General features: G+C 38.4%; 1 protein-coding gene across 3 annotated transcripts in view; it reads left to right on the forward strand.

Annotated features, from left to right (window-relative positions):
• ERCC8 (ERCC excision repair 8, CSA ubiquitin ligase complex subunit) overlaps positions 1–9,979 on the forward strand; it is a 33,174-nt gene that overhangs the window by 14,959 nt on the left and 8,236 nt on the right. For all 3 annotated transcript variants that reach the window (XM_017743920.1, XM_017743929.1, XM_008642894.2), the window contains 4 exons: positions 1,486–1,552; positions 2,791–2,894; positions 3,934–4,058; positions 7,599–7,796. In XM_017743920.1, the coding sequence (XP_017599409.1) occupies positions 1,486–1,552; positions 2,791–2,894; positions 3,934–4,058; positions 7,599–7,796 (494 nt within the window). The remainder of the gene's footprint in view (positions 1–1,485; positions 1,553–2,790; positions 2,895–3,933; positions 4,059–7,598; positions 7,797–9,979) is intronic.

The raw sequence follows: 9,979 nt of genomic DNA on the forward strand, positions 1-9,979 counted from the left end.
ACAGAGGCGGTCACAATTTTAAGTGGCTTAAAGAATTGTCCATATTCAAACTGGCCAGCTGATAGGTTCTGTCAGGTCATGGGGGGAAGCTGCAAGAAGAACATCACTTCCGAGACTCAGCTTGCTAACCTATGACTCCATACATATGAATATTTTCACACAGGCTAACTCTAGCAGCCGAAGTGGAGGTAAATGCATGGCTGTAGTTTAATTAATGGATCCCAGTAAATCTGTCTGCCCTGAGCCTTCCAAGTGTATCCTGTAATACCTGTATCTTGGAGATTTTTCCTATTATACTGGTCATCAGAGTCCTTTGATTAATTCGGGTAACGGGAAAGCACCTGTTAGAAGGTGCATGAGGAACAAGATGGTTCACACCGCCTCTAAACTGCATTAGCAAAAATGTATTTGTATGATTTAGTTTGTTTTCCAACAATGTGCTTCTCTTATTACATGAAACATGATTGAAGTCTTTCCATTTAGGACATCTTACCCTTCCCATTGTCTGTATTTATTTAACATTACTTTCCAAGTTTTAAATTGTGTGTGTGTGCGTGTGTGTGTATTAAAAAGGAAAAAAAAAAAAAGCATCTATATGTTGGAAAGGACCTTTCAGATTACTGAGTCCAACTGTTAACCCAGTACTGGCAAGTCCACCGCTGAATTATGTCCCTAAGTGCCACATCTACACATCTTTTGCATATCTCCATGGGTAATGGCTTGACCACTGCCCTGGACAGCCTGTTCCTGCCAGAATTTTATTTGGAAAATACAGGATCCTAACAGCCAATCGAAACGTCCATTGGTGCAACTTGAGGCTGCTTCCTTCCTGTTGTATGTTACTTGGGAGACTGGCCCCTCCCCCCCCGGCTACAGCTTCTTTTCAGGTGGTTTTAGAGAGCAATAAGGTTCTCCCAAGCATCCTTTTCTCCAGGCTAAACACCGCCAGATCCCTCAGCTGCTCCTCACAGGTCTTGTGCTCCAGACCCTTCATCAACTTCATTGATATCTTAATAGTTAAGGGAAAAAATACCAAAAATTCAGGACAATACTCTCAAGGATGAAATGAGTAAAGTTTTAATTGTAAGTATGTAAGGTAAATACAGTTTATATTGAACATTATTGAAGGATTTGAAGAAAAATAAATGGCAAATTCCTTCTGTGTATGAGAACACCAGTATTGCACAAAAAGCTGTGACTGTGCTGTAATGTGTTTTGCATAGGTAAAACCATCTTTATTATCAAAAATTATATACATGTAATACTGTGTGTATCACTTTCTGCTTACTGCGATACCATTCAAGCAAGAAGAAAGAGAAATAACTTCTATCCCAAAATAATACAGCTTCACAAAATTCAAATTGGTGTTACAATTCAAATTATTACTCTGGCTTGGTGAATCCTATACAACTGAATACTTGCTTTTACTTTCAGTTATTTACATAAAATGGTGTGTATAATAAGCTTTTTCATGTAATTTTTTAGGTCACAGGCAGGAAGTGCTGGCAGTTTCTTGGTCCCCACGTCATGAATATATTTTGGCAACAGGAAGGTAGGGATGCTGGTGAACTGCTACATGCACTGAAATATTTGTCGGTAAAAATTTTATGTATTTTTTATGCAGGCCTTTTACAATTCAACTGCACTTCTAGAGTTAATCTTCTTCATTGGCTTTTACCTATTCATAGTTTTATAGCTTCTCCCTAGAAAAACGAAACCTGAAGAGCTGGTCAAGTCATGCTTTTTTATGGCAAGTTTGTACTGAGTTTTGAAACACTAACTGTAGCTACAGGTGTACGAAAATGGTAGAATATTCAGGAGATACTCGCTTCTTACTGTTTATGAGTGTGTGCATCGCTAATCTGTTTTATAATAAAGTAAAACATGTCTGGCTCAAATTACCATTCTGGTAATCACACTTACTTCTGTCAAAGAGAATAGCTTGGGTAGCTTAGCTGATATGTAGTAGCTTTCCAAGCTACAGTAATTCAGTGAATATGGATGTACATTGATATTCCTGGGCCTTTTTTGTTTTCTGTCCAGACATTTTTAATGTAAAAAATCCTCTTGGCTTTTTTCTAACTTTTGTGTATGTTAGCTTTTGATTAGAGTGTGACATTTCTTGCTATTTTTAGATGCCATGGCTTTTTTCTTTTGAATTGCAGAGAGGAATGGCTGTTTTATAAGTTTAGAGTGAAACCTGATACCAGATTTGCAAACTTTCGGTTTTTCAAGTCAGGCTTCTGAAAGACTCATTGAAGTTGGAAAATGTTTTAACAGTGTGTTGTTTAGGGGTTTGTTTGTTTGTGGGTTTGTTGTTGTTGTTTGTTTTGTTGTAGCAGATGTAGCAGATGAAAAATCGTTTGCCTGTAGAAAACTTCTATACCAGTCATACAATAGATCTGTGATAGCAAAAGCCCAAGTTCTCAGATCACCATTACAGACAACGCTGGAGCCTGTAGCTACAGTTTAATCAACGGAAGAATTAGCAAGTTTATTCCCAGTCTGTGTATGTTGTAATCACAGAGACAAGTGTATTGTATTACAGATGAAGGTTCACTCTTAGGTCCTGATAGTGTACCAGTTATAGTTATTAATACCGGTAAATGAAAGTCTGAAGTCAGTCTGAAAGTGTTTTTAATGGAATTCTGTTCACTTGAGTGTGCCCACATGGTGAATGGTTCAGAACAGTTGCTGGACCAAGGGGCGTGCCAGGTGGGTTGGCCAAAGACAGTTCCTGAGCCATGGTGCATTCAATTCCCCTAATTTATGCAAATCTGTTTTTCTTAGTGCTGATGGTACAGTAAAATTATGGGATGTGAGGAGAGCTTCTGGATGTCTGAGTACACTTGATCAGCACAATGGAGAAAAGTCCAAAGCATCTTCTGAGGCAGGTAATACAGAATATAACTGGTGGTAATTCATATGTAACTAGAATCATTCTTATATTGCATGAATGTTTTGAATACTAAGACCAGCAAGGAGTGTAGTGATAATCCAGTTGTTACTTAGTACATAACAGAGGCCATTCAGCTTTGTTCAGTTAGTTCTGTTATAGAGTCAGCGTTTGTTGTTTGGGATCTTGTTTAGAGGGATTGCCTTAACAACAGCAGTGTATCTGTTCTAAATGGCTTTCCTATAAAAAGGAAAATTTTGTTACCTTTTTTTGAGTAGAAGAATTCATTTATGCTGTGTATTAGCCTCTGTATAACCATGAATTTGATGGAAATTCAAGAAATTACTGAGAGGAAAAAGGTCTAAAGAAAGCTAATACTTAGTCAAAAAAGGAGAAATACTGTTTAATGAAAAACAAAATTTGATGTAACTCCAAAGACAATTAGTGGCATTTTATATCTTCCTTTGCATAACATGGTGACTTGTTCAATCACAACATCTTTCTTATCAACTTTATTTTTGTCTGACAGGTTCGAGATGAATTTTTGGTAATCTAATATCACTAATATAGACTAGGGCATTTTATTTATTGAAATATATATGAACAAAACCAATAGCAGGTAATAATTATTTTCTAATAAAATTTTTAAAAAGCAGGTCACACTTTTACCTAAAAGATATGTCTAAATTGGGTACTGCAGTATAATGCAGAGAGGTCTTATCCTGACTGCTTCAGAGCTGACCAAAAGCTACAGCCTGTTGTTGAGGACATTGTCCAAGTGCCTCTTGAACACTGACAGGCTGGGGGCATCAACAACTGCGTGATAGATTGAACAGAACTGGCCCTTGAATTGCACCCTGAGGAGCACTGCTGGTGCCTGTTAGCTGGCCAGATGCTTTTATAAACAAAAAGTTAAATTATTAATTCACTGAATGTTACCATTTAAACAGCACTTGAAGGGCTCCACACTGAAGTAAAAATGTACACAAAGTAGTAATTCTTCTCTAGAAACCTGAGCCAGCTCTCTTTCCCGGCAGCAAACACTGCTCACAATGGGAGAGTTAATGGTTTATGCTATACGAATGATGGACTTCACCTGTTAACCATTGGTACAGATGAGCGGATGCGACTCTGGAACAGCTCCACTGGAGAAAACACCTTAGTAAGTTTTCAAGGAACTTCAGTTACATTTTTACTTTCATTTAATTTTAAGAGATTTATAATTTCTGCTGTTGTCAGTAGAACTTCGAATTCATTTTCATAAAGGATGTAACTGCTTAATTTCATCACTAGAAGATTTGGTGAAAATTTTTTTTTCTTCCAGATTTCTTTTCTTCTACTTATTATAAAGAGTATAAAGATGCCTGGATCTACTTAAAGATTGAATATGGTAACTCTAAGTTCATGAATTTGAGAGTATAGCTATAAACACTTCATACAGTAATAAAAACTTTAATAAGCAGTGACTGTTGGTAGAAAGTTTTGGGTTTTTTTAAACTATTAGTTGCCAGTGTACTATTTGTAGAGCCGTTGGCCATACCTGACAGTTTCACTGACTGCCTGGCTTTCTTGCAACTCTTTCTGTTTTTGTAGAATCTCTTCTGTGGAGTACATGGCAGTGTTAAAAATATCTTTTTTTCCTTCCCGGAATGAGGGGTGGGAAATGTGTTAAACCTCTGCTGCTACTCCAGTCCTTTCAATGACTTGTGGATTTTTTTGTGCTGAAGGTTCTTATTTTAAGTTTTCTGTTCAGTAAAGAAAACTGTTTTCTTTGTTTATTTTGAAAGAAGAACATACTAGGTAAGTCAGTGTCCATGGAATTTTAGTCAACTGTAATTCTTTTCTGTCATTGCTATCGGGAAAGGAAGAATTTTTACTCTACCTCAGAAATCTTTTTAATTCTGCTGCTTAGTTTCAGAATAGAGCAAAAAGAATTCCTTATAGATATTTAAATAAAAAGACTTTTTTCCATGCTACCCATATTTGCCAGCTTGTTCTCAGCACCTCATACAGACACATCTTTCTGTCTTCAAATCACCATCAAAGTAGATAATACAGTTTGTTCACTCTCCTATTACCAGCTGGATCACTGTTTTTTTTGTTTTTCTGTGCCTGTTAGTTCATTTACTTGTTTCATAGGCTATTTTACAGTTTTCTAATCCGGTATGGAATAACTTGACCCTGCTTTGCTTTTTCAAATCAAGAGTTACATTGTCCATAGTACTGTATTTTCACACACTGCCTAGAGGTATTGCTTAAAATAATTTTAAGGCATCAGGAAACAAATAAATGCATGTACAAGTAATACAAGTTCACATAGTTCTTTTATTTCCCTGATTAGCCTGTCCTTTTGACCGAAATAATTTTTTTCTGTCTTTCAAAAGGTATAGAAATTAAGCCATACATACAATTTTCTTTTGACAATGTCACTCTTATGTACAATGCTTGAAAAACTCTCTGTGTTAATCTTCATTCTCTGTACCGAAAACTGAAGGCCTAGAATTAAGACCAAAAAAAAAAAATCCCAGTTGTGAAATCTTTTGACTATGAGCTAAGAAATTTGTGAAGTTCATCAGGTAAATATTCTAACACAACATCTTGGTCAGGTTCTTAATCCATTTTATATCACTTGCCTGAGTCCAAGTTTGAGGCAAATATAGCATCAGCCACCATGAACCACACAAGAAATTTGGGGCCTAATGGGTTGTTTCAATTAGTAAGAGAACTGAATGTTGAAGTAGTAGACATGTTGTATACATCCTTTATCACAAAAAGGAGCAGGACATCCTGATTCTAAAAAACCAGATTTTCTGTTCGCTTGCTCAAAGACAAAGCCAGTTTTTAACATTTTTCTTCAGTTCTTGTTTTCGCAGCACCCTTTCCTTTCTGTTGTTCCTTTACTAACCAGGAATATTAACACAGAACCTATCAATTTAATAAACTTCTCTCAACTTTCTCTCCTCTCTTTCTTTTTACATGCCTTTTTTATGAATAGTGTTGTTGCTTGGGAGTTGTTGGTGTTACAGCTCATATTGTTGTGTAAAGGAGCTTAATTGCTCTTTATCAGCAAAGTAAAATGCCTTTAAAATGCTAGCATTAGCAAAACTTAACACAGTCACTATTTACAAACACTGTCTTCACAAAATGAGCAATATTATCCACAAACTATGTAAGCACCAGATCTCATGCAAGTATCTTCTCAATATGTAAAAAATATCAACCTCAAATACCTCATTGAAGTGCCTGTATACCAATGCATGTGGCATGGTAAACAAATGGGAAAATTCGGAGACCTGTGTGCAGTCACAAGGCTTTGATCTCACTATAGTTACAGAGACATGGTGGGACAGCTCACATGACTGGAACCGTGTCATGAATGGCCAGGAAAGTGAGGTGGGAGAATTGCCCTTTATGTAGGAGAGCACCCAAAATATATGAAGGTCTGTCTCGAAGAGGATGATGTGTGAGTTCAAAGTTTATGGGTTAGACTTAAAGGGCAGACTAACAAGGATGACACTGCTGTGAGTGTTTGCTACAGGCTGCCTGATCAGAAGAAAATGGATGAGTTCTTACACTGACAGCTTGAAGCAGCATCAAAGTCACAGGTGTTGGTTGACCTGTGGGGACTGGAGCATCTCACTTAAGGGGAAAGGCTGAGAGAGACATGGGCCTACTCCTGTTGGATCTCATCAATGTCTATGAGTGTCAGAAGGGAGAGTATCAAGAAGATGGAGCCAGGCTCTTCTCATTGGTGCTATCCAATAGGATGAGAGGCATCGAGTAGAAATTGATGCACAGGGAGTTCCACCTGAACATGAGGAAGAACTTCTTTGCTGTGTGGATGACTGTGCAGTGGAACAGATTGAGCAGAGAGCCTGTGGAATATTTATTTCTCAGAAATATTCAAAATCCATCTAGAGTCATTCTTGAGTAGTGTGGTCCGGGGCACCCTGCTTGAGCAGGGAGGTTGGACTAGACTGACCTCCAGGGATCCCTTTCAGCATTGCCCATTCTGTGAGTCTGTAAGCCTACTTTTATGATAATTAAACTCTCTTTGTATGCATTTATATGATGGTTGAGAGAGATTTTCTCCGTTCTATTATATTTTTCTTACATAGCTACACTTTGCTATGAAATAGCATACTTTAAAAAGGAGCAACAAGTCACCTTCTTTCTTGCCTGGCTCATGGTTGGCTGATGCTATATTTGCCTCAAGCAATTGATGCAGTACGGATTGAGAACCTAACCATGGTATTGTGTTGGAATATTTACCTGATGGACTTCACAGATTTCTTAGCTTATAGTCAAAAGATTTTCCAAACTGGAAAATACTATTCCTAAACCACAACAGTGGTAATTCCTCAACCATGTGTAATTTCAGTGAGCATTTAGGTGCTTGATGCAGATCCAGCATGCAACAGCCTGTGCAAATCCTATTTCTTAGTGTGGAATTGCTAATTTTTAGGCATTTCTTTCTTTTCCTCTCTTAAAATTGATATTAACAGGAGTGAACTTTAATGGACATAAAAATAATTCTCTTGATAGACATCTGTAGTTTGAAATATCAAGAGATAATATTAATATAACCTGAAATTAATTTTATTGAGTATTAAACATGAAGTAAAATTAACCTTTTCATATAATTTCCTGTGGGTTTACTTAATAGCTGACTATGTACTCTATGTGATCATTCATTTTGCAGGTGAACTATGGGAAAGTCTGTAATGAAAGTAGGAAAGGACTCAAATTTGCCATCTCTTGTGGTTGTAATCCAGAGTTTGCCTTTGTTCCATATGGAAGTACCATTGCTGTTTATGCAGTTTTCACAGGAGAACTGATAACTATGCTTAGAGGACATTATAGTACTGTCAACTGCTGTGTATTTCAACCTCATTTTCAGGTAAGTAAAATACAAGCAGTATTCCAGACAAACAGGAATATTTATGCATATTGGCATACCATTTGCACTTTAAAAGCATTCATTTTTCAGGGGTATGCTTTAATCAGAGATCATAAGAGGGAGTTCTGTGGCTTACATGTCATGCCAAAAAAGTTTAGTCAAGTTTTTGGGATGACTTTTTCTGGATTAGGTTCCTTCCACTGCTTTTTCTGTCTCACATATGTAGCTTCTCAATATACCTTTAGTAATTTTTTGGCTTGTGTGGTCATTAATAAATCATATGCATGAAGGCTTTTGCCTGTTTTCTGTAAGGCTGAAGAGGAGTCATTTGTCTTTCTCAGAGATACCTGAGACTAACCACAGTAAGAAAGAATGTGAAGTGCATTAGTACTGCTGTGAGTACTGAGAAGGCTCTCAAGTACTTTGCTTAAGGTGATCTTGCTCAAATGCCTGTAGTTAAACTTAGGATAAAGTGTTGACAACGCTGAGAGATTCTTAAATTAATCTGAGGATATTTCAATTGAGAAATACCACAACATTACAGAGACTTGTGGTGCTGACAGCTTTTTTTTTTCTTCTCTGCCTTTTTTTCTTTTCCCCTCTGATGTATTTTTCTCTTGTAATAAAAGAGTTAAGGATAACAAAAGTTAATTTGTTGTGAGATACTTTAGAACAGATTGTTCATATGGCATGTATTGTGCCAAGAGCAGAAAGGATGATAGTATGGATTACATAGTGGCCCTCATGTGTTAAGGATTGTACCTCATGTTCAGCTCCTCCTTCCTTGTGTGTTGTTTCTGAGTATCCGGCAGAAATATCTGAGGCAGAAGGGGCACATAATACCTTTTCATGTGTCATAGAAGTGTCTCTGGTAGCTTCTGCTTTGAGTCCAGTAACTTTGACTGAATGTTGCTGTATCACAGACTTCACTGAAAATTACGGGTATGTTACGGACACACAATAGACCCTAAGCTAGGCCTTGCTAGACCTGGAAGGCAGTTCTGATATGAATAGTCAGTGAGAAACTACATCAGCTGAAAGGTGGAATATTCACATTGTAGCTAAAGCACATCTTTTCCAGAATGTTCTTGAAAAGCTCTTTGTGTTTTCAAGAAGAGTTTCCCAACAAAACTTCTAGTGTGTTTATATAAAGTTACCTTTGGTGTTCCTTCTGATAAACTGAAGAGGTGAGGCTAATTAGGTCTCCGTGTAAAACATGTTTTACTTGTTTTACATGTGGTGTCTCTACCTTGGCATTTAAGATCCCTGGTAAAGGATCACTTGTATATGCGTATGGACGAAAGAACTACATCAGTCACTATATCTAGAGGTTTGTGATGTCGACAACTTCATTTGTTTATCTGATGTGATTCCCAATTCTCTTTAAGAAGCACCCTTTTTCAGAGTTCAGTTCTATACTGTAGAACTGTGACTGGATTTTCTTTTTCTGTAAATGCTTTGCTTTCAGTTGTATTAAATGGTTGGTCTGATGAAACAACATTGCTGTAATCAGGGTGTCAACACCAAAGGTAGTGGTACTGTTATTTTGACTGTGTTCACACATATACTTCGAGGTATCTTATCCTATCGTGAGAAAATTAAGTGCATTCATCAGTCTTTATGTAATTCCATGTTGGGGTTTGAGGAGCTCTCCTGTTTTGGTTTTTTTTTTCCTGTTAAAGGAATTTCCCCCATACATGTTGCTAGGGGAACAAAATGGCTGGGTACTTAAGAAAAACAAAAGAGCTGGCTACGTTTTTTGTTTCACCTGGGTACGTGGGCAGTTGGTCTCCAGCGTTCAGACGGAGAGGGAGGCTGCTTTCTTCAGCTGCTTTTTCCTTCTGCTGGAGAAGCCCCAGGATCCCAAAGCCCTCCTTCCCCACCCTGCTGGGAGCCGGGCCGTGGCCGCCCTGCCCCGCCGTTGCCTTTGAGCCTTCGCTGCGTTGTAGCCCTGCTCGCCCTGGCCTGCCCAGACCTCCGGGGGGTTCCCCGTTTGGATACACCTCGTCTGCCACCTGGGATTTGTGCTTTCCCTGCCGTTCCAGCCTGCTGTTCCCGAGGGTCCGGCCGGACACCGGGATCAGCTGCCCAGGGGTTTGTGAAGCCTTTGTTCCATCCCTTCCCGGGATCCCGGGGCACCGGTGCCGCGTGCTCCCCGAGCTCGCTCCGGAGCGCCCCCTGCA

Source organism: Corvus brachyrhynchos, unplaced genomic scaffold (assembly GCF_000691975.1).
Source record: "Corvus brachyrhynchos isolate BGI_N302 unplaced genomic scaffold, ASM69197v1 scaffold310, whole genome shotgun sequence".
NCBI classification, from domain to species: domain Eukaryota; kingdom Metazoa; phylum Chordata; class Aves; order Passeriformes; family Corvidae; genus Corvus; species Corvus brachyrhynchos.